The 23,439-nt window shown below is 44.2% G+C and overlaps 1 protein-coding gene across 1 annotated transcript in view; it reads right to left on the bottom strand.

Annotated features, from left to right (window-relative positions):
- The window catches only part of FER1L6 (fer-1 like family member 6), a 155,406-nt gene that overhangs the window by 78,085 nt on the left and 53,882 nt on the right, over positions 1 to 23,439 (bottom strand). Inside the window, exons 11-17 of the mRNA XM_045453740.1 lie at positions 22,517 to 22,869; positions 17,137 to 17,245; positions 16,210 to 16,393; positions 11,090 to 11,210; positions 8,438 to 8,538; positions 4,148 to 4,238; positions 1,314 to 1,433 (exon numbers count right to left, since the gene is read on the bottom strand). Coding sequence (XP_045309696.1) covers positions 1,314 to 1,433; positions 4,148 to 4,238; positions 8,438 to 8,538; positions 11,090 to 11,210; positions 16,210 to 16,393; positions 17,137 to 17,245; positions 22,517 to 22,869 — 1,079 coding nt within the window. The remainder of the gene's footprint in view (positions 1 to 1,313; positions 1,434 to 4,147; positions 4,239 to 8,437; positions 8,539 to 11,089; positions 11,211 to 16,209; positions 16,394 to 17,136; positions 17,246 to 22,516; positions 22,870 to 23,439) is intronic.

Consider the following 23,439-nt stretch of genomic DNA (forward strand, 5'->3'; position numbering starts at 1 on the left):
AAAAAAAAAAAAAAAAAAGCAAAAACAAAAATCCATGAATGTCTTTCTATTTGCTCTTTTTTTTTAATGTTTATTTACTTTTGAGAGAGAGAGAGAGAGACAGTGAAAGTGGGGAAAGGACAGAGAGAGAGGGAGACAGAATCTGAAGCAGGCTCCAGGCTCTGAGCTGTCAGTACAGAGCCTGACGTGGGGCTCAAACTCACGGACCGTGAGATCATGATCTGAGCCAAAGTCGGATGCTTAACTGACTGAGCTACCTAGGCACCCCTCTATTTGCTCTTAAGGAAGGAAAAACAATTCTACAAGGGACTTTAGACCTAAAATATGGTTGCCAAGTATTTTAGCTCTATTTTAGGCTGTTATTCAGGAGAAATTTGACTAACTTGCACATTAAATTCTACTTTAAAATCGAGCTAATCAAGATAGGAATTACAGAATTCCCTGCCAAGAGGCCCATTATGTTGTGTTTGAAATGCATATTTCTGAGCCAACATAGCTACCCAATCAAAAGGGAGGTACATTGTCACAAAGTACGCTTTTATTTTCCTGGGCTCGAAGTGGGTGCTCTGCCTCTCTAACCCCATAATCCTCTGGCACAATTTGTTCTCCAAGAGGCATCCCTTCTCTCCTTATACGGAAATAGAAACATCACTGAGGAGGTTTCCCTAGCCAGAGGGTTGGTCAGTCACAGACCTGAAGTCCTGATGCTTGGTTTGAACCTTCTGGGTGCTTATTAAAATTCCTGAATCTGTTAAAATGACTTCCTGTCTCACTGTTTATTATGTCCCCAGGGAATGATGGATTTGCAACAAGATATACAACTTTTGAGATTGGCAGAAGCAGTAATGTTCTGTACCTCTCCTTGAAACCTTCCCATAAAAAACCCAGCATCTGACAGAAGCAAATATGTGGACCTTTTTAGAACATTCTAGAAGTCACAAAAGATACTGTTTACAACTAACTTTAAAGGAGAAGCTGTTCTGACTTTTACTGGATAGAGTTTAAGTCCACTTACAGTTGAAAACTAATCAAAGGTCCCATACTTATTTTGACTTTTCTTGATTCCACTAAGGAACAAGCTTTTTATTTCTGCTGAATACTCAGGCTTCATTAAAAAATCAATAAAACTGTACATGTTTGGCTTAATTTAAAAATCTCCATTCTCATGCCTAAACTAATAGTGACTGCTCAGCTCTGCAGGGCTTGGAAGAAAGCATTGCTCTCCACCTTTTATCCTTATCAAACATTCAAACTTCACTAGGAATATATTTGTTCTAATCTCCCAAAGGAAGTTTGCCTTTAGAGTTGATTACCTCATCAACAAGGAAGCGGATTTTTTCCACAAAGATTTCAGCTTCATGGATCATTTCATCAAGAGATAATTTTTTCTTCTGCTGCTGAATGATTGCCTTGGCTTCCTTGGCCATTGTTTCCTGAAACAAGACAGGAGTCCATGTGGGTTTTTCTAGATATCTGGACATAAGTACTGTCCTGTCGCTGGAGAATCCTGAAGGTGCTTGTTAAGTTCCACACCAAGCCATTCATGGGGCTGTTTCAGGGTCTGCCAGTGTGCACACTGCCCATTTAATAGAAATGTCATAGACATACGGAGGCAGTGAATATCATCTCACCTTTGTTTGATAGATGAGAAGCCAGGGCCTGGAAAAGTCAAAGGTTTGTCAAGGTCCCATGGCTCTGTTAGCCAGGACCCAAATCCAGTAACTAAAACGTATTGAGTTCTTACCCTGTGCCAGGCAAAGCCCTACCTGCTGAATTAATCCTCATTGCTCCTCACAGCCGTCTGAGAGTTTGGAACATCCATTCAGCCGTGTTTTTGTACAGAGGAAATCCCAAACATTTACAGTGATTTCTGAGACCCTGCGTGAGTGGGCCTTGCCTACTCTTTGCTTCATCTTGTATCGCTTCATACACTGGGCCCCAGGCACACTGGTCCTCAAGAAGGCCCAGAACACATCAAGGTCAGTCCGACCTCAAGACCGGTGTGCATGGGCTTTCCTCTTGTTCAGATGCTCCTCCTGGACTCTGCACGGCTCGTTCCTTCCCAAGCCTCAGCCTCAATGTCACCACTGCGTCCCGTCCCCCACATTTTCCTGATCACCATGGCCTTACAAAATTTCCTTCATAACCATAACCTGTAATCATTTTGTTTAGTTGTTGCTTACCTTTCTATCTTCCGTCTACTCCCCTAAAATGTAAACTTCACTAGGGCAGGGACCTCCTCTGGTTTGTTCTTACCTTGTTCTTACTTATTCTCAGTGTCTGGCAGAGTTCCTGACACATAGCAGGTGTTAAATACATGTTTGCAGAATGACTAAGTCAATCAATCAATCAATTCCTCACGGGCGAGTGCCAAGTACTTACAGCGCTATGTTCCCAGCACCTAGCACAGGGCCTGGCACATAGGAAGCCTTAGGTACCTGCTGGCCAGAAGGACTAAATACTTGCTTTGTATCAGGTACTGTCCTAGGAGCCAAGGCCTAGGACAGGGGAAGACACTGGCTTCCTTCCCTGAGACGTGACAGTTTGGTGAGCTAAAAGCAATATATGTGCAAAACATCAGGGGACCAGGGAAAGGCAGAGCTCGGTTTTATAGATGCCATGACATTTACACTGGGTCTTTAAAAAGGAATGGAATTCATCAGGCGATAAGAAGAGAAAGGAAAGTCCAGACAGAGGAACCAATTACAGATAGAAGGTATGTAGGACTGACAAATGCCAGTGATTTTTGAAGCAATGGCGATCTAATCAGGTTTGTGTTTTAGGAAGACCATTCTGGCTGTGGTCTGGGCTGGAGGAAGCCACGGTCTGGGCCTAGTGGGTGCTAAGGAACTCAGTTCAGGCAGCAACTCTGAGGATGAAGAAGTGGAACAAGTTCCAGAGTCTTTAAGGGGAGGAAGCAACAGGGCCTGTGGTCAGATCGACTATGGAGGGTTAGGAGTAAAGATTTAAAGTTGAGTCTAGGCTTCTGGTTGGAGCAACAACTGCAGCTGGTCGTGCTAACAGAGGATGTGGAACAAAGTCAGATTGGAAGCCGATGGGTTTAATAGGATGGGTTGAGTTGGAGGCGCTGTGAGACAAGCAGTGATGTGTCCACTGGGAGGGTGGAAATACAGGTCCAGAGATGAGGAGGGACTGCTGGGCCGCTACAAGATATTGAAAGCGTGGACTCGTGTGGGTCAAGGACTGCTGGATGTCGAGAAAACTCTGTATTTCTCAATACAGAGCTCTGTGGGCAATATGTAGTGCATGGATGTTGCAGAGACAGGGAAAGGCAGCCGGAGGGGCTAAAGAAGAAATGGGGTAGGAGGAAGATCTATACAGTGAAAATCTGGCCTCCCTTGGAGTACAGAGGCGGAGTACATAAACCCTTGTTTATTCTCCTGGAAAGAAAGGTGACCCAGTTTCGACACTTGGGTCTTAGTGTCTAGACGATGATTAATTAACTGTGACCTTTAAAAAAATCCTTTAATCTCGCTGAGCCCCACTTGCATCTTCAAAATGCCCCTGACCAATCAAACACCGAGTCGTTTTTCTTTGCAGAATTATCATGGCCTCCTACAAAATGTCCCTTGGTGCCACCGTTGGAGCTGAATTTTCGAGGTGAGATAAGCCAGGGTCTAACCTGGTCTGGCATTTCTCAACCATCACTCATTCAACAGGGACTGAGGATCTGTGAGGCATGCAGAGCTGCGCGGGTTCTCCAGGGCACAGAGAGGTATCAGCTCCTGCCCTGATGGTCAAGAAAGCTTACACCTCTTCACAATTTTTAATGGAAGAAAACTGAGCAGGAGAACAACAGTTATTTTTTGGTCTCTCCGTTTGTGAGGCAAAGAAGTCTATGCCTTTGACAAAATATAAACGTCGAGAAAATGGTCAAAGAGGAAATCCATCAGAATAGGATACAGGACTGGTGGGCTTCCAGATCATTTTATAAACATTCAATAAATGCTCATTCCTTTCCAACTTACCCATTTACTCCCTTCTCACTCATGCTTCTACATCACGCAGATGTAGAACCTTTAGAACATTATCCTCATCTGGTCTATGACCTATGCCTCATCCATGAGGTTTATTTTTAAAGCACATGTTTTAATTCTGTTCAAAGTATAAATAGATTTTCACATACCAGCTCCTGCCAACAGAGCGTAAGTCGTTTCTTATCTAAAGTGGTTTGGTTCAACATCTTGGGCTTCTTTTCTGCTTCAGAGATAAAGGCACTATAAGAGAAGAATAACAATTTGGAAACCTACTTAGTGAAAATCCATTTATGTTCCAGAGATTTGCACATACACTTCCTGCAATACAATGGGAAAGTTGATGGAGCCACAGAACCAAGATTTCTCATTTAGAATTAAGCAGTGGTGGGGGCACCTGGGTGGCTCAGTCAGTTAAGTGTGGGACTTTGGCTCAGGTCATAATCTCACTGTTGGTGAGTGTGAGCCCCGCATCAGGCCTGGCTCTCTGCTGTCAGTGCTTCAGATCTCTCCCTCTCTCTCTCTCTCTGCCCCTCCCCTACTCGCTCTCTTTCTAGCTCCAAATCAAATAAACATTAAAAAAAACAACAACAAAGAATTAAGCAATGGTGCACTAACTTTTCTAAGAGACAAAGCGAGGATTGGAAATGATCCCCAGACCCCACATTAATTTTGGGGAATAGAGGTTTGTTTTCCTACTTCGTTTCCTATACATATCTATTGTGATTGCTATCCAAGGTCATAACATCAAACGTAAAATAATGCAGTTTTCCATCATCTTACACATTTAACACACACCAAGAGTTTCCTGAAAAGTTGTATGTAAAAAATATTTTAGACTCCATACTGGAGTATGTCCTCCCATGTTAAAAACTCTACCAATGACGAGTAGTAACACTTGGAGGGATGATGTTAAAAATGTGGTCAATAAGAAAATGGTAGAGGTTATGCATGTAATTGAAGAAGAAATATAAGTGGCTTTAAAACATGGGGAAATAAGATACGGTCCTCATTAGTGAAAAGTGAAATGCAAATTAAAATCAATACCATTTTCACCTATTGGATAATAGTTAAGGTGGGGAAATAGTCACTCTCCTCCACCAATTGTTTAAGAGACGATTTGACAGCACTTGCCAAAAATTAAACGTCTATATAATTTGATCCAAAAATTAGGTTAGAATTCTGTCCTTCAAAAACAACTGAAAAATTTTGCAAGAATATGTTTACACAGTAATGCTTATTGTAGCATCGTTTATAGTAGCAAAATAATTAGAAGCAACTAATATATCAGAGACCAGTTAAGTAAGTGACACATATCACACAATTAAATACTGAGGACCATCACATACAACTGTAGAAAGATTCCAGTGCTAGTTTGTGGAGTGAAAAAGCAACCTGCTGAACAAAATGTGTGACATTTGTGGAAAAATATAGTGTTTTCATGAATGTGTGGGTCCGCAAATGCACAGGATAAAAAGCCCAGGAGGACAAATCAACTTGTCTCTGCAAAATGGGATTGGAGAGAGAATTGAGAACATTTTTTCTTCATACATTTTACCTTTTTTTTTTCTTTTGGTAAGATGAGCATGTAATACTGTGAAGAAAAAAATCAACAACAAAGGAAACAAAAGGGGAAAACACCACACTCCCCGGTCCTACGTCAGAGTCGGAAACCTCACTAGCAATTCTCTTTGGACATACTAGTCAAGTGACATTTTCTCTTAATTTTTATTTTTTTTTTAATTAAAACAAAAAAAAATTTAATGTTTATTATTTTTTTTAATTTTTTTTTTCAACGTTTATTTATTTTTGGGACAGAGAGAGACAGAGCATGAACGGGGGAGGGGCAGAGAGAGAGGGAGACACAGAATCGGAAACAGGCTCCAGGCTCCAAGCCATCAGCCCAGAGCCTGACGCGGGGCTCGAACTCACGGATCGCGAGATCATGACCTGGCTGAAGTCGGACGCTTAACCGACTGCGCCACCCAGGCGCCCCTAATGTTTATTTTTGAGAGAGAGAGAGAGAGAGAGAGTGCAAGCAGGGGAGAGGCAGAGAGAGAGGCAGACACAGAATCCAAAGCAGGCTCCTGGCTCTGAGATGTTAGCACAGAACCCGACAGGGGGCTCGAGCCCATGAACCACATCATGACGTGAGCCGAAGTCAGATGCTTAACTGACTGAGCCACCCAGGCACCCCATTTTCTCTTAATTTTTAAAAAGAATATAAAGAATTATATATTGAAGAAGGTATCTTGTTGCCACACGTCTACCTTCTGAGACACCCAAGAGACTCCATTCCACTCCCGAATGGACCAGCTTAATGAGACATGGTGGACACTTCTGATTTCTCTCTCCCTTTCTCACAGGGGGGAAAAATCATTGATTCCCTCAATCAAATTGGAGTAAATGACCACGGCACCTGTTTGTGTTCATTCTTCATCTTTCATACCCAGCCTGCTGTGACCTGTGGACGGCCTCCTCACCTTCTTGTGGCAAGTGACCTGTCCCTTCCTGGGGAGAAGCCCCAGAAGTCCAGCTGCCTCACCATGAAGGGGTCGCAGTGGGGAGGAAACAGGAAGCCCACCTTGACCTCAGGTCCAAGCCGCTTTCTCAAATCCAAGGTTACCAAATACAAAATTAACATTTTGATCTCTGCCTGACCCTCATAAATATGTTTTCAGCTGCTTGTAAACTTGTAGGGAAAGGGGAATGATCATCACCCCAAGTAGCCCCATATAGAAAATTATTGAGCTATAATTTGCCCACAAACAGTTTCTAGAAATATGAGACCATGAAGCTTTTTAAAGATGCTTAAAGAGAATTGCAGGTCACACTTAGCTCACAGCAGGAGCAACACTGATAGATATTGCTTCTATAATGAGAAATGAGAAAGAAATAAAGATAGAAAGAAATCTATATATTTATTTGTTTGCTTTCCTTTTATAAAGCAAAAATGATGGGTAACTGAGAGATTAGCAAAGACAGAACTTATAAAGCAAAACACCAGAATTTAGCTATTTAGCTACCCCCTATCTATTAGATTTTGCCTTCCATCAAATGAATCTCCACCCCTTCGCGTTGCTTCCATTACGACTAAATCTTTTTTTCTTTTCTTTTCTTTCTTTCATTTTTTTATTTAGAGACAGCATGAGCAAGGGAGGAGGGGGAGAGGGAGAGAGAGGGAGAGAGAGGGAGAGAGAGAGAGAGAGAGAGAGAGAGAGAGAATCTTAAGCAGGCTCCATGCCCAGTGTGGGGCCCAACACAGGGCTCAATCTCCCCACACTGAGATCATGACCTGAGCCAAAATCAAGCGATGCTTAACTGACTGAGCCACCCAGGCACCCGTCATTATGATAAATTCTCATTTTTGCCCAACTCTTCACCTAATTAATTTCAAGAGTCAATCCAGGTTGTTTCCTTCTGTAGTAGACAAGCCCCTACAATGCCCCCCCCCCCCCAGTGACCTTCTCCTGCTTTTCTTGCCGTTGTGTAATTCCCTCCCTTTGAACGTGCACTGGACCTAGTGACTTGCTCATAGTAGAGTATGTCAAGAGTGATGGGGGTCACTTCCAAGATTAGGTTATAAAAGACCATGACTTCCATCTTGCTGGCATGCTCTGACTCTTCTTGCTTGTTCATTCTGATGAAGTCAGCTGCCATGTCGTGAGAAGGAGCCTGGAGTAGCCTACGTGGTGAGGAACTGAGGCTGACTGCCAACAAGCAGTCAGGGAACTAAAGTCCTCAATCCACTGGCCCATGAAGAACCGAATTCGCAAATAACCATGTAAGTGGGCTTGGCAGTGAAGCCTGCCCACCGGGCCTTCAGTAACTGCAGCCCCAGCCCATGCCTTGATTGGCGTCTCTGAGAGGCTCTAAACTGTGGCTAAGCCACAGCTGGACTCCTGACCCACAGAAACAGAGATCATACATACTGTTTAGTCACTAAATTTGGGAGTTGTTACTCCATAATAGGTAACTAATACACTCTATTTTTAAATCTTTTATTATTATTGATTGCCACCTGGAATCAGAGTCCTTAATTGGTGTTTGCTACGTTATCTGAAAAAATTCTACTAAACGGTATTTGATTTATTATCCAATCTAATTGTCAAATAGTTGCTGAGTATCTACCAGATGTAGACGCATGCTTGGCATAACATTACTAGCATTTTTCTTGCTTCATTAAAAAGTCTCTGCAGGGAGTCTTTCTTTTATCCCTCTTCTTTTTTTTTTTTTTTTTTCCTTTGTTTTATGCTTTAGTTAAGTGTCAGGAAGCAACCGTGAGCCCACAAGTGCTGGCTAAATTACTGAACGAAATAAAGATGGATAGAACGCTATAAAATGCCTATCTGAATGCATGTGAAATCAACTATTTTCTAAGGTAATTAAAAGCTGATTCCATATAAGCTCAGCAACCCACATGCCAGCTGTTCTCCCGGTACCTGCTTTGACTGATGAAGTCACTGAGCACCATCTTCAATTTATCTTCTGATGCTTTCTCTGAAACCTTGATCAATTCTCTCACTTCTTCTATACTTTCTTCCTGGAAACAAACCATAGGGGTAGAGGGCTGAGGGGCAGAAGGAGACACTGTAGTGGAGACCCTGATTGAAGTATCTCAGACATATTTTGCTGATTTTGTGTTTTAGAAATGAAGGAAGATTTCCCTCATTTTCTCGTGTCTAAACTGGGAAATGCTGCTGCATTCTAACTTTGAAACTTCCTTTTCTTCATTGGAATCTGTCCAAATACAAGACTTCTCCTGCCTGGCTCAAACTCATCATTCCTATTCCAGATCATTTCCTAACAGGGAATCCTTTATTTGGCGTCTACCGTGGGGGGAAACTCATGTCAGGAAATACCTAACAAAGGAGATCAAACTAGATATGACATAAAACACTTCAAAAGCAACGTTCAAGTCAATTGATTATATGGGAATATAGTAATACTGAATAATCCTGATTTAAAGGGGATCAATTCTTCTGATTATAGGAGTTTGGGGCAGCGGGTAAGGTGGTAGAGGAGAAGAGGACAGGTTGTATATGACAGTGGCTTTATGCTTGCGTATTTAATAATCATACTTTTCTTTTTAGGCCTAAATTCTAGTATTCCATTCAGTGGCACTCAATGGAGGGATACGGCACTCAAAAGGCATGTTATCACTGCTTTGCCAGAATCTATAAAAATAGTATTACACATCAAAGTCTGATGTCTGGGGACATATGTTTCCCTCTTTCCCCCTCACTATAAGAACAGACAAATTGTGGAGTGGTTAAAAATATAGGTGTAGGGTCAAGCAACCTCTGTTCAAATCCAGACTCTATCCTTATGACTGAACTAACCCCCGCATGCCCATTTTTCTGCAAAGTCAGGTGATAAGAGTGCCCACCTACAGCACCACCTTCGAGAGGTGTGGACTTCTTCAGACGGTGCCTAGTGCTTAGTAAACAAACATTCAGTCACGTTAGGCATGATACACCAACCATGGCAGGGATCCTGGCACTGAGAAAGGAATTGGAAACGAATGGTAAAGGCAGCTATGGCCTCTAGGGAGGCATTCTGCTTTGGTTTGTCAAGCGCCGGGACACAGGAGTCTCGTCTGCGACCGTGACACAATGAGGATGGCTCCAAAGGAGTGCTTTGGGACACCGGGTGGTGGAGAAGAGACTGGGGGGGACGCCATTTTTCTCCCCACCACCACCAAGGTGGGGCCTCGAGGATTGGTTCGCTGGGCCCACAGTGGAGGCGGGACCAGCCTACAGCAAACCACGCCCCTCCGCGCCAGGTAACTGCGTTTACCTACTGGAGTGGGATAGACCTTGTAGAACCAGAGGGACCCCTCCTCCAGGCCAGCGCTGCTGCAGTGCTTGGATTAATTCTATAAATAAACTGTCTAAGATATTTTGCCTGAAGGAGAAGCAAAACCAGCCTTACAAAGCAAGTCTGTGGCCTCCACATAATGTGACACCAAATCGCCCTCAGATTCTTATCTCCATGATGCCTGGAATCCCCGAGACCAGAGGCAATGCTTTGTTTCACACAACTAGAGACAGAATTATAAAGCAAAAGAGAGAGAGAAATTTGTTCTTTCCTTAGCGTAGGCTTTCATGGAATAAGAGGGTCACCTGGTGAGGCATGGCAGGACAGAAAGTAGAGGGCGCCCCAATGAGCTGTGTGGTGTGAGAAGAGAAATAACGAGAGCAGGCACAAAGAAACCACAAAGGGCAGGCTCAGGAGCCCAGAGAAGCAGAGTTCCCAGGGGTGCCTTCCTCCCTGGGGTTGGGTGGAACAATCTGGCAGCCGTTGTATGTTGGCCCTGTTATAAATACTTCCCTTCAATCCCTCAAATAACTATTGGCCCTTTTCAGGTGCCGGGTACTATGCCAGATGCCACAGAACAGTAGGAAATGGTTATTGACCAAATAAACACACCAATCAATTGTAAAATCCGGAGAGCCCTGAAGGTACAGTACAGGGTATTACAGGAGAGAGTAAGGGGGAGAAGTCAGAAGGCCTGTCTGAGGAAGTAGTTGAAACTGTACTGTGGAGGTTAAGGGGTTACATAGGCAAAGCGTGGAGGGAAAAGTAGCTCAGGCAGACAGAACATCATGGAGGTGGCTATGAGGCATAAAGGAATTTGGTTTCTTCGAGAAACAAAAAGTCCAGTGCGCTTGGAACAAGGGAGAAAGGATGTGAGAGGCAGGACTGGAGAAGTGGCAGGACTTCACCGTATAGGCAATTCTCTGCCATGGGAAGGGTGTAGGATTTTCCATCAGTTGAAGCCAGGCTCCATCAGTTCTGTGAGAAAGTTGTCTATCTCCTGCCCTAATATCCTGATTAGGAAAACAGTCTATCCTTAGGTCCTATAATGTTAAGAAGCAGAACAGAGATTCTAATCCGGACAGTTTTATTTAAAGTCAAAACATATTCTCATTCCCTTAGGTCCAGAAGGTAGAAACTACGTGCCCTCATGTAGCAGCCACAATTTATTTGCATTTAAATTAAGGTCAAGACCCTCTACTGTGTGAATGAAAAGGTCCCTTTTGCCTCCAGCTGCCCAATGTTCAAATCCATCACCTGTGAGAGTCACCTACCAGCAGGTCCGCCATTTTCTCCAGCATGTTGGACCAATGCAGCCTAAACATCTGGTCTCCCCAAGAACTGATAAAGTACACACAGGGCTTCTTGGCGTCAAAAGGCAAATAGTTGTAATTCCTGTGAAAACAGGTTAGGTCTTGAAGTTAGTTGGCAATTGGTATTTGTCAGGCAATTCCAGCCACATGTTCATGTTTTGTATGGTCTTTGTGGGGTGGGGAAGGGTGGTGACAAAACAATCCAATTATTCACTGTGTTCTAATTGGGGACCCATGAACAATAAACAATGAACAGATATATGGCTACAATGGAAAGGTACTAACAGCTACCGCCATCAGACGCAGGACAAAGCCTAGAGCTGAGCACCAGGGGGCAGGGTTTATCAAGCAAGCCTTCTTCAAGGAGGAACTTCTCTTTCCAGTTTAGAGGAAAGGAGGGGAGGGGAGGGGAGGGGAGGGAAGGGGAGGGGAGGAGAGGAGAGGAGAGGAGGGGAGGAGAGGAGAGGAGAGGAGGGGAGAGGAGGGGAGTGGAGGGGAGGGGAGGGGAGGGGAGGGGAGGAGAGGAGAGGAGAGGAGAGGAGAGGAGAGGAGAGAGAAAAACCAACATTTTCATTTTAATGTCTGTAAGCTATCCACTGTGTGAAAATAAATTGAGATAACAGATGTGAATGAAATTGCTATAAAACTGTAAGAGCATAATATATTATTAATTAGGATGAAGAATCTAAACTGCAGCAACCATATGGCCATCCATCCATCCATCCATGCATCCATCTGTCCATCCATCCATGCATTCATGCATTCATCTACCCATGCATCCACCCATCCATCCATGCATGCATCTATGCATTCATGCATCCATCCACCCGTCATCCATCCATCCATCCATGAATCAAATGTGTACTATTTCCAGGCCATGGTGCTGATAATGCAGGTTACCTACTTGGCTAAGAAGGGATAAGAGGGATAGCAAAGTAGCCAGATGGGGAGATGTGGAGCCAAAGGAAGTGTTTAAGGGTGGCAGTTGGATATGCTTAAATGCTGATGAGAATAAGAGAGCTAACAGTGGGAGATTGAAGACACAAAAGAAGGAACTAATTTGTCAGTTTTGGCTCCCAGGGAGGAAAGGGATGGGGTAAGGCAGGTAAGGTGGGAGACGTGTGGCAAAAAGTTGGATGTTCCCTAAGGGCAGTTATATTCTTTTTTTTTTTTTTTAATGTTTATTTACTTCTGAGACAGAGAGAGCATCAGTGGGGGAGGGGAAGAGAGAGAAGGACACACAGAATCCGAAGCAGGCTCCAGGCTCCGAGCTGTCAGCACAGAGCCCGACGCAGAGCCCAAACCCACAGTCTGCAAGATCATGACCTGAGCCGAAGTCAGACCCTCAAACGACCGAGCCACCCAGGCGTCCCACGGCAGTTATATTCTTGACTAGGTTTTCCCCAAGCCCCTCTAATTTTCCCAGAAACGTCTGGGACCGCAAAAAGAGAAATGTGACAGGAAGGCCAAGGCAAAGTTCTCAAAATGGGCAGGGTGAGACATGTGGCCTGATAAACATGGACAGAGTTTGGAGTCACACACCCATAGAGGCAGACAGAGGAGAGACCAAGGGAGAGAAAGCTGTTTCCATTCCAAAAAGCTGAAGAGAACTTCAGCCTGAAAGAATGGATGGTTGTTCTTTTTAGCTCTCCAACCCAAATTTCTTCTGGAGACCATAAAAGTAGCAAAGGTGTCCGTTGTCTGTTCTGTAGAAGATAAACCAGCAGGTGTCCATTTAGAAGAGAAGCCAAATTAGTTCTTGGCTGAGACTGGGGTTGTTATTACAGCAGGAGAACAAAAAAAAAAAAATTAAAAAGTTAGAAATTAAAATGCTTTCATCTCCTTTAAAATTACTGCACTAAGAATCCTACGAAATACATTCTCACCCAGATTTTGTCCTTTGTTCCAAGGTTTCTGTGGTTCAGATTATTTTGTGCTAGTGACGTTCAGGGCCTTCTCCTCTCTGATTCCCAGAGTCCTCCTAGTCTTACTGGGTCTGGGACTGCGATGCTGTGGTCTCTGGCAAACAGTACAGATGGAGCACAGCAGATGGGAGGGCACCATGAGGGCACCGTGCTGCCAGTGGAAAGAGAAGGCTGCCAGTTTGAATGGCTGCTCTGACACCAGACCAGGCTTGTGACTTTGGGCAAGGGTAGCCCTAGAGCCCTGAGAAGGAGATGATGAACTGCCATGGGATGTCCTGTGCTCTCGTCTCATTCCTGAACTCCAGCCTGACACATAAATTGTAGGTGAATGCATGTGCTTTCTAAAACTGGAAAGCCCAGACCAAACACAAGGAGTTTAATTTATTTTAATGAAGGCAACACACAAATCAATTGCGTGACCGTGTGCATGTGCAAGCATGTGTGTGTGCACGTACATATGGGTGTGGTATAGACACAGGATCTTTCAATTTAGCTACTGCCACGCTGGTTTGCCACTAGGTAGGCAGAGCCTCAATATAGTGACTGAGGAATATTTCTGAGAGACAGAAAGCCCAGGAAACATCAGCAGATTCATTTGGGTCTCCTTGATCCCGCTGGCCAGCACTAATATAAAGTCCGTCCAAGGGTGCCTTGAGACTTCTCATCTCCTCCCAAACCATTCTCACAGTAGATCTCCTGACATTCTCACCCATAGTCACCAATGGTCTAGTTCAACAAGGTAGGGAGGTTTTTACTGCCTGGTTCCAGTGAAAGGATGCAGAGGGCCTCTGAGTATTTCAGAAACGTTTCCCTGAGTTGCAGATCCAGTTATAGGACCCACTCATTGATCTCCTCAGTTCTGAGAATAGACAGAGAAGCCATCAAAGGCCATCCCAAGTTTGGGATCCTTGTTGGTGTGTGGAAAGGAGGGTTTACAACTAACTATGCCTGCCAGAGAGCAAAAAAACATCCCAAAGAAGGTGGTCCATGGGAGGGATGGGATTTAGAAAATATAGGGCACACTTAAAAATGAGGGGATGAATAATTAAGATTTTTTTTACTTTTGTCCCAAATACTCTCTTTTCACTGCTTAAACCCCTTCTCACCTTTTGCCTTCTCTGTGCCCTTTTTCAACTCCTCACCTCCTCCCCAGGGAAAGTAAGTTACCTGCCTCCTCTCTCTGCCTCCATAGTACCTTGTAGCAAACCCAGCTATAGTAATTCCTTAACTCATTCCAAAACATTTATGAAGATTTACTGTGTTCCAGGCTTTAGAAAGGAGCAGATACACAGGTAAATAAGACACGGTCCCTGCCCTCAGAGTGTCCACAGTCTAATAGGGAGACAGTCAAGTAAAAACATCTTAATGCAATGTGACTGGTGCTTGGTGGAGGGGAGTCTAGAAATCCAAATCAGACTTGGGATTCAGGGAAGGGAATGTGGGCTTTGCCTTGAAGGGTAACGGGAGCCAACAGTTCTGAGGAGAGGGCTTATTGCCTGGCAGAGGGAAGACCATCCTCACAGGCTCAGAAGCAGCAAACAGCAGGACACATTTGGAGAACCACCAGAGACATAGTGTGGCCGGTGGAAAGGCGGAGTTTGGGGCGTGACTGGAGATGGTGGTAGAGAAGTAGATGGGGATTGAGGCAACAAGCTGTGGCCTCTGAAAATAACCCTGAAAGCCACAGGCAGCCGATGAATGATGTCAGTTCAGGGAGGAACTGGCTCTGACAGAGAGTGTGGTGAATTTCTTGAAGATCCAAGCCAGGTTGGAGATTTATAGGATAATCCGGGTCAAAGATGCCAATGGCCAAAATTAAAGAGATGACAATCGATACGAGAAATACTTGAGAGCCAAACTTTACCAGACTTCATTGCTGACTAGATGCGGGAAGGAAGGGGAAGAGGACAGCTGATAACTTTCTGATTGGTGGTTCAGAGGACTCAGAGAGCGGGACGACCAGTCCATGAGATGGGAAAGATAGGAAGAGCAGCCAAGTTGTCTGTGAAGGCCATGAGCCTGGTGAACAACTTTGGGACACCCAAGTGGAGGGTGTCTGGATCTGCTGCTCAGGGAAGAGGGCCATCTGGGGAAATGCACGTGGAGTCCTTGTGATCCTTGTGGAGTGCTCGGAAAGCCATGTCTAGGTCGGGAAGAGCAGAGAGAGTGATGAGCGCCAGCAATGTTCCAAACTCCTCACGGGCAAAGGGGGGGTACTATGTTCTCTCAGGAGAACCCGATGAGATCCTAAAGCTCTTCCTCATGGCCCAAGGCTCAGAACACAGAAGACTCTCGCTGTGAGTGACTTCCCCTTCCTCTCACAAATCACTTGGTTGGTGCTCGACACCACTTTCTTCCAACAGAATTCTAGAATTTTACTTCTCTTTGCATGCTGAAAGTTTATGTGGGTTAAAGATCAGTGAATGTGCATGGAGATGCCCCAGCTGCTTTCTGAAATGGTCTTTTTTTTTGGTGGCTGACAGTTGTTTTTTGAGTTCTTCAGTCTGACTGTGGCAGAAACAAGATAAGAAATGATGTATCCAATAATCCCACTGAGTTGAGTTTACATAATAACACAGAGCTCATGGGGTGCCTGGATGACTCAGTTGGTTGAGCATCTGACTTCGGCTCAGGTCATGATCTCGCGGTCTGTGAGTTCAAGCCCCGCGTCCGGCTCTGTGCTGACAGCTCAGAGCCTGGAGCCTGTTTCGGATTCTGTGTCTCCCTCTCTCTCTGACCCTCCCCTGTTCATGCTCTGTCTCTCTCTCTCTCTCTGTCAAAAATAAATATACATAATAGCACAGAGTTCAGATGAGTATAGTAACTGTTAACAGGATTTGGATTGAAATGTTAAATTCTGACCTTCCTACCTGGTTACGCTTCACAGTTATAGATATGACAATCATCATCATCATTGTCCTGCCCTTAGAATTACCTGGATGTGGCATTTGGAGAGCTGTTAACATGTCACGAAAGATTCAGTACAGTGACACTGACCATGTTGCCCTTGCCTGTGCCTTGCTTCCATAACTGAGATTTAAAAAAAATAATAATGATGTTTCTGATCTTAGGGAAGAACTGAATCAAACAGTCCCAGAAACAGGTCGGACTCCCACTGTCAGAACCCTGGATGCTCTGCACTGCTGTGTCCCCTACCTGTTCCCTTCTGTCACAAGTGGCTTCTCTGGGTGAGTGGTGGAGACCATAGGGATGGCACCATTATGGGCTGCACCCCCTTCTCCTTCATGCAGCAATGGGAGGATGTCTTCTTGAGCTGATTCTGCTGACTTCTTCTTACTCCCATGATGGGACCCTCCATCAAGCAGGTTCCCAAAATTACCTATAGAGGCAGCAGCAAGGGGAGAGAGGCCAGGTATCAACAAGCAGAATCAGGCTACTTGGCCTAGGGGATCCATGGTCATATCCTTGCAGGGCAGAGAAGTAAGATCTAAGAATGACAGTCAGACCAAACAAATGAGATTGACAATGACGATGAGCCATCACCTTCATCCATCTTATGTTGTCTTTTGCAAAAACTACTCAAGTCACAAGTTACCTGGATTCCATCTCCACTTCCTTCTGCTCCTGTAAAGGAGACGCTCCCAATATGAATCAAGCCATTCTCTGATAGAATGCTCTTTCTTGGGAAGGTTTTCCCAGATGTGCATCAATCCAGGAAGATCTTTGAGAGTTACAATAAAAGCAACTACAATATGCACAGGACTTGGCATGTATTAACTCACTATACTCTTGCAATAGCTCTATGAGGAATTATTCCCATTTTATAGATGAAGAAACTGAGACTCAGAGAAATTAAGTGAGCCTAGGCATAATGGAACCAAGATTAGTAATCCAAGTCTGTCTGATTCCAAACTATACTCTTAGTTCTTTTTATTAAAGTATGAAAATAAATCTATCCCTTACATATTGACGCTAGAGTAAACGAAGAATTATTCATTTCTTTCTGAGATGCAAACTTCCACCAGAATTCTATCATCTCCAGGTAAGACACTAGCTCATTTATTCAAGAAATAGATATAAAGTCAATGCCATGTGCCAAGCACTGCATGTATTTGTACTTACCAATAGAAACTTCAAAGCTAATGGGTTTATCTCCAATCCTCCGGTCAATCATGGTAGCTTCAAAAAATGCTCCAAAGAGTAAAAATTCCTCATATTTTTCTGGTATAATCTATAGAAAGAAAAAAATATTATACAGGCCTGGATCTATTTTTTTTTTACTACCAATAAGCTGAATTAGTGATGTTAACTGGTCCAGGGTGATTTGTAGGCATTTTAGGCATTTTCTGAATGTCAATGTTAGCCTGAAATGGCACATCATTTCCCTACTAATCAGACAGGCAGGAACCAGGACCTACAAATCACACATCCAAATCCAGCCATTTATCTAGAATGATGTAATCTCAACCTTCTGAGCTCCTACCTTGTGATTAAAATCTTTTTTTTTTTTTTTTTTTTTTAAAGGCAAAGGTTGGTATGTGCATCTTTCTGTGGTGCTATTGTTAAAACACAGGTCTGAAATCACCTTCAGGTGAACAGCCATTTAGAAAACAAACAGAGTCACAGGATCAGACCTTCACATCGGAGCATCTTTTTATGGATTATACAGGATGACAACATACATTATGTTTTTTCCTCTTCAGAACCTCGAGAGGTCAAAATCTGGGTCATTCCCATTTTATAGGTAAGGAAACTGAGGAAACTAAACTTAAGGTTAGGTTTAGTGACTTTCCCAAGTATTCCGATCACAGACCCAGTGTGCTTGGGGCTCCGACATGTGCTAACCCAACGCCTTGGTGCTGCTCAAAGACAGACCTTACTCCCCAAACAACACAAGCCCAAACGAAAGAGACAGGAGGGCTAGGTACTCGCGCGAGCATCAGCCAATCCAGTGCATCCAGGACAAGCTATCAGCACTGCAATTCCTGGCATGAGGGTGCTCAGTCCCGGGATCACAGCTGCTTTTCCACTGAAAAGGGCTTTAGAGTTCATCTGATCCAACTGCCTTCTATCCAAATAAACTAAAGCTCAGAGAGACTAAGGGGCTTCCCCAGGTCACACAGCAAGTTAAAGCCAGCCAAGATTTGAGGTCTGGTCTCCACCAGACCTCTTCTACATTGTGGAAGAGAGGACCATGACAGGTCACAAGACAGGAGCCATGCCAAGGTAACCACACTGTCTGGAGAGGACCCCTGTTGATGCGGAACAAGTTGATGGTTCAGGGAGCAGATGTAGCTAAGACACAGCATCACGTTTCTGAGCAAAGAGGCTGGGTGTAGTGCCGTAGAGTCTGGGCTTCCTGGTTTTGCAGCTGGATTTGTTACGTTCCATGGAAAAACCAATAAGGTTCATCCAAGGAAAAGAAGCAGTTGTGGCTTTAGAGCTGAAGAGCCCCATTCAGTCAAGAGCCCTGAACCCTGTCCCACAGAGAGTCAACAGGTCTCAAAGGGTGATCCTTCCTTCACACAGGAGCCTCCTTGCTGTTGGGCTTAGGAGGAAATGTTTCTACTGACCAGAAAATGTTGGACAGGGTGGGGGCCCCATGTTGGATCTTAGTCACAAAGCACACACCCCACCCACCTGCTGCCATTGTATCCACTGGTTATAATAGAGCCACATATCTCACCTTCCTGGGGCCAAGTTTACCCTCTGGGAGGAGGTTAAAAAGGATTTGGAGACCTGGTGGGAACGTAAGCCATGGAGACTGGAAAAGGGATGGCAGCCTCCTTAGCCAGATAAACCCTTCTTCAAATCCCAACCCTCTTACTTCCTTCCTAGCTGGTTGACTTCAGGCAAGTCATGTCCACTCCCTGGGTGTCATTTTCCCTGTCTGTGAAACCAACTTTGTCATAGGACCTACAGAGGCAGAAATGAGACCATCCACATGGAGCACCTTATATAAAGCCTATACATACAAACGCCACAAAAATGGTACTCAGGGTACGTCGACAGACAGAATTCATCTCTTAATCCAACCATCCTTCCAGGTCTAACTCAAACGGTCCTTTCTTTTGGAAGCATACCTTGATTCCTGAGCTGGAAAAAATGATGACGGTCATGTTTACTGAGCTCTTAATACGTGTCAAATGTGGTATTAAGTAAGACTTTTACCTACGATCTCATATAATTCTCATAACCACCCTAAGAAGGAGATGCTTTTATTCTACTTGCGTAAATAGGAGGACAACGCAGTCTGAAAGGTTAAAATATCTGCTCAAAGTTACCAAATGTGCCTAATATTTATTGAGCACTTACTACGTGCCAAGCTGTGTTCTTAGAACTTTGCATATGTTAAATCATTAAATCCTCACTATGAGCCTATGAAGTAGAGGTTATTATCGGAAATAAGCAGAAGGAGCTCAAGTCAGTTGCCCGAAGATTCAGAGGCAATGTTTCTCCAGAGGCTGCGCCACTCGGCCACATCTAAAATCCAGCTGTCTTGCTTGGGAACCCAGCATTTTAATTATTCTACTTCACTCACTCCAGGAAATAACAGCACTTTACCTGTAGCTCATTATTGCACATATCACTTTTTATTTCCTGTACATTTATTTTGTATATCTTACCTCCCCTTCTGTATCATAATTTCCATGGAGTCAGACTCTACATGTATTCCTACCAATATTGAGGGTGATGTTTAAACAAGAAGCTACTCAGTACGTGTTTACACAATTTAAAAAAATGAGCACATCATCTGTTAGATTAGCTATGCTCTGTGAAAGCTTGGCATAGGGAGATAAGCTTTGATGATAGTGATGAGGGTAAGTTGGAAAAACCAGAATCATGGGATCTCATTTGTCCAGGTATGCAATGAGAGCGTGGCTGCAGCAAGGGAGAGAAGAGCTCAGGACCCTGGTGAGCTAAACAAGAAGATGATATAAGAAGGTGACCTCACCATGTTGGTAAGGTGAGCTCTGGGCTATTGAGGCTCTGGGGAAGGTAGAAACCCAATATTGTAGTTTTAAAATATGTCCACAAATTCTTAGAAAATCCTCCCCTCAAAAGATGGAGCCCAATTCACCTCCCTAATTCCCCTGTGGGCTGGGCTTAAGTGACTCATTTCTAACAATTAGAATGTGTCATACATATCAGTGTGTGGCTTCTATGGATTTTGTCATAAAAGACATGGAAGTTTCTGCCTTGCTGTCTCTTGGATCACCTGCTCCACTCAAGGGGAAGCCAGCTGCCATGAAGACACTAAGCACTTAATGAAGGGTCCATGTGGTGAGGAACTGAGGCCTCCTGCCAACAGCCAACAAGGAGCCAAGTCCTCCTGCCAACAGCCACGTGAGTGCGCCGTCTTGGAAGTAGATCCTGCAGCTCCCGTCAAGCTGTCAGATGACTGCAGCCCCTGCCAACATCTTGATTGAAACCTCATGGGGGCGCCTGGGTGGCGCAGTCGGTTGAGCGTCCGACTTCAGCCAGGTCACGATCTCGCGGTCCGTGAGTTCGAGCCCCGCGTCGGGCTCTGGGCTGATGGCTCAGAGCCTGGAGCCTGCTTCCGATTCTGTGTCTCCCTCTCTCTCTGCCCCTCCCCCGTTCGTGCTCTGTCCCAAAAATAAATAAACGTTGAAAAAAAAAATTTTTTAAAAAAAAAAAAAAAAAAAAAGAAACCTCATGAAAAATTCGGAGCCAGAACCACCAAGTTAAGGTATTCCCAAATTCCTCATCCGCAGAGAAAATAAATGTTTGTTTTAAGTTGCTAAATTTGGGGGTGATTGTTATATAGTGAAAGATAACTAATAAACCCAGCAAGAAACTGAGCACAAACAAGAAGCAAAGATGAAAAGAGAAGGAAGGAAAAGTAAGGGTTTGAATGAGACCTGAATTTCTCTTCCCTACCTCCTTCTACACAACAGCCAAGATGGGCCCTTGGCCTTGTAGAAAATGTACACTCTATGAGAATTCCCAGATGCCCTTGCTTTCAGCTAGAATTTTTTTTCAGATGGTATTAGCAAAATATCTTCAAGATATTGACTTGGGTTGAGAAAATCTTCTATTAGGCCCTTCCTACTTGGCAATTTCTATTTAGAAAAGAATGGCCAGTCTCTCAACAGTAGGAAAGATTGCCACGGAGTCAGATACAGGGGATATTGGCATGGGTGGCTACTTAAGGTACCCACAGTTTCTGGCCAAGTCCAAAAAATGTCATTTCCAAAGTTGCCATATATTCTGAAAAAATACACATAAATACAATCACATCAAGGCAATGTCAATCTTAACCACAACAAACTGACAGTACACATTTACAAAGAATATTTCCCAGTATACAAGTTCATAAGGGAGAGCAGGAGAGGTCCACGAAATACCCAAAGTAAGTCCAAACAACAGGGTAGAGAGCTCTAAATAGCTGCCCACTTGTAGTGGGAACAAACCATAGAAACACTGGTCACAGCAACGGCAAATGTATTGCCTGCCTACCATGTATGCGCAAAGAACCCTGCTGACCATTTTACAGGCATTCCCTCATTTACCCCCAGGAGATGACTATCACAGAGAGACTATTACTACCGCATTGTGGTGATGAGAAAACTGAAACACTGAGAGGTGCTACTATCAGAGCCATGAATAGAACCAATCTCCAAGATTTCCAACTCTGGGCTCCAACCTCTCCCCCACACTGTATCTTAAGATGTACTGGATCCCAGCAGTAAAAAGTAAGCGGCTCTACCAGGGCTAAGCCGACCCAGACCAGCCATCACCTCTCTTCCCCACCCAAAGTGAGTGTCTGGTTGACCTGAGAGATACACCCCCAGAGGTAGATCATCCAAGTTGAGAGCTGGAATCTACTCACTTCTGCTACTAACAAAACACAAGTTCCTTCATTTGCTTAACCAAAAATTACTCTTACTGATCTAAACAGTTGAGGGGATATTCACAGTTAGTATTCATCTTGGTGACCCAGATCTCTTTTGCATCATACAGAAGCAGGCTGGAAAAAATGCTAACATGCTTAATATTGAGTAATACACAGAAATAAGCATTCCTTTGAATTGTGATTCCCGCCCATCACTGCCCCCCCCCCCCCCCCCCGCCCAGGCTTGGGCAGGGCAATAGGTTTCTCAAGTTCTTGTATCCCAACTTGTCACCCACTCTTCCTCTTCTTCATTCCCTGTCCCACAATGCCTCACAACCAGAGCATATGCTATTCTAACAAACTAAACAAAATGAGGTCATGTGTGGAGCTCAGTCCATCCCCCCACCACCTACTTCCACCAGGTCTCCTAGAACACTTTTATTTCCCTTTCCTTTGGTTCCCATTGGAATCTGTGTGTTGGGGGGACACTGGAGGAACTTATCACGAGCAGGTGACTGGGACGTGTCAGGAAGAGGCAGCGGATTGCAGAAGGAGACCTGCGCATGCCTTTGGGAGCCCATGGGAACAGTTGGCCGGTGATGCTTCCACTTGGGCTCACATCACAGGGGCAGTGCTCAGACCTACCTCAGGGGGTGCATCGAAAGTTTCCACCTCGACCTCTGTTGAGTTGGTCTTGTCTGAAGCCTGCTGGGATTTTCCACCATCGGTCTTATCATCCTTGTCTTTACTGGAGCCTTTGGAAGACTTGGAGTCTTTGTCCTTAGAAGACGACTTGAGCTCCTTGAATGCCTTGGAAAACTTAGATTCCTGGGCCCCTCCTGAGAGGATCTCCACAGCAATTTCCACTAAGATTCTGCCCCTGAACGACACACCTTCTCCAAAGCCTTCATTCAGTTCCTGGTAGTCATCCATCAGACTGTGGTTCCTGGGTGAGCCATACAGGTTAATCCAGGCAGGTCCAAAGGTCGGTAGAAAGCCTACAAAAACCAAGCTTTAGTTGCCCGGTAAAGCAAGTTGATTATTTCTTGCTTTATGAACATTGTGCATGCCTGTGTAGAATGTAAAATATACAGAAAAGACAAGAGAAAATATTTATAGAATATCCCATCCCCCAAAGAGCCACAATTGCCATTTTGCTATATTTGCTGTATTTCTTTCTAGTCCTTGCATGCACATGTTTAAACCTGTTCACAGCTGTAATGATATTATGAATGCCCACATGCATCGCTGTCGGTTCATTCACTCATCTAATATTTATTGACTCCTAACATGTGCCGGGCACTGTGTGGGTGCTAAACACAGAGCCCAGCGGAGAACAGAGCAGAAAGGAGTATTAAACGGTAAATATCTGTAAGTGCTAAGAAAGAGATTTACCTTGCGTTTCAAGAACAAATAAAACAGGCTGATGAGGCATGGAGAGGAATCAGGCAGAGAGAGAGAGATTTTATCCCAAAGGAGGGTCAATTTTAAGAAGCAGAAATATTGTGTTAAAAGGGATAAAAAGATTTTATGGCCCCTGATGTCTAATTTTGAAAACACTTTTATAC

The sequence above is a fragment of the Leopardus geoffroyi genome, chromosome C3 (assembly GCF_018350155.1).
Source record: "Leopardus geoffroyi isolate Oge1 chromosome C3, O.geoffroyi_Oge1_pat1.0, whole genome shotgun sequence".
Lineage (NCBI taxonomy): Eukaryota > Metazoa > Chordata > Mammalia > Carnivora > Felidae > Leopardus > Leopardus geoffroyi.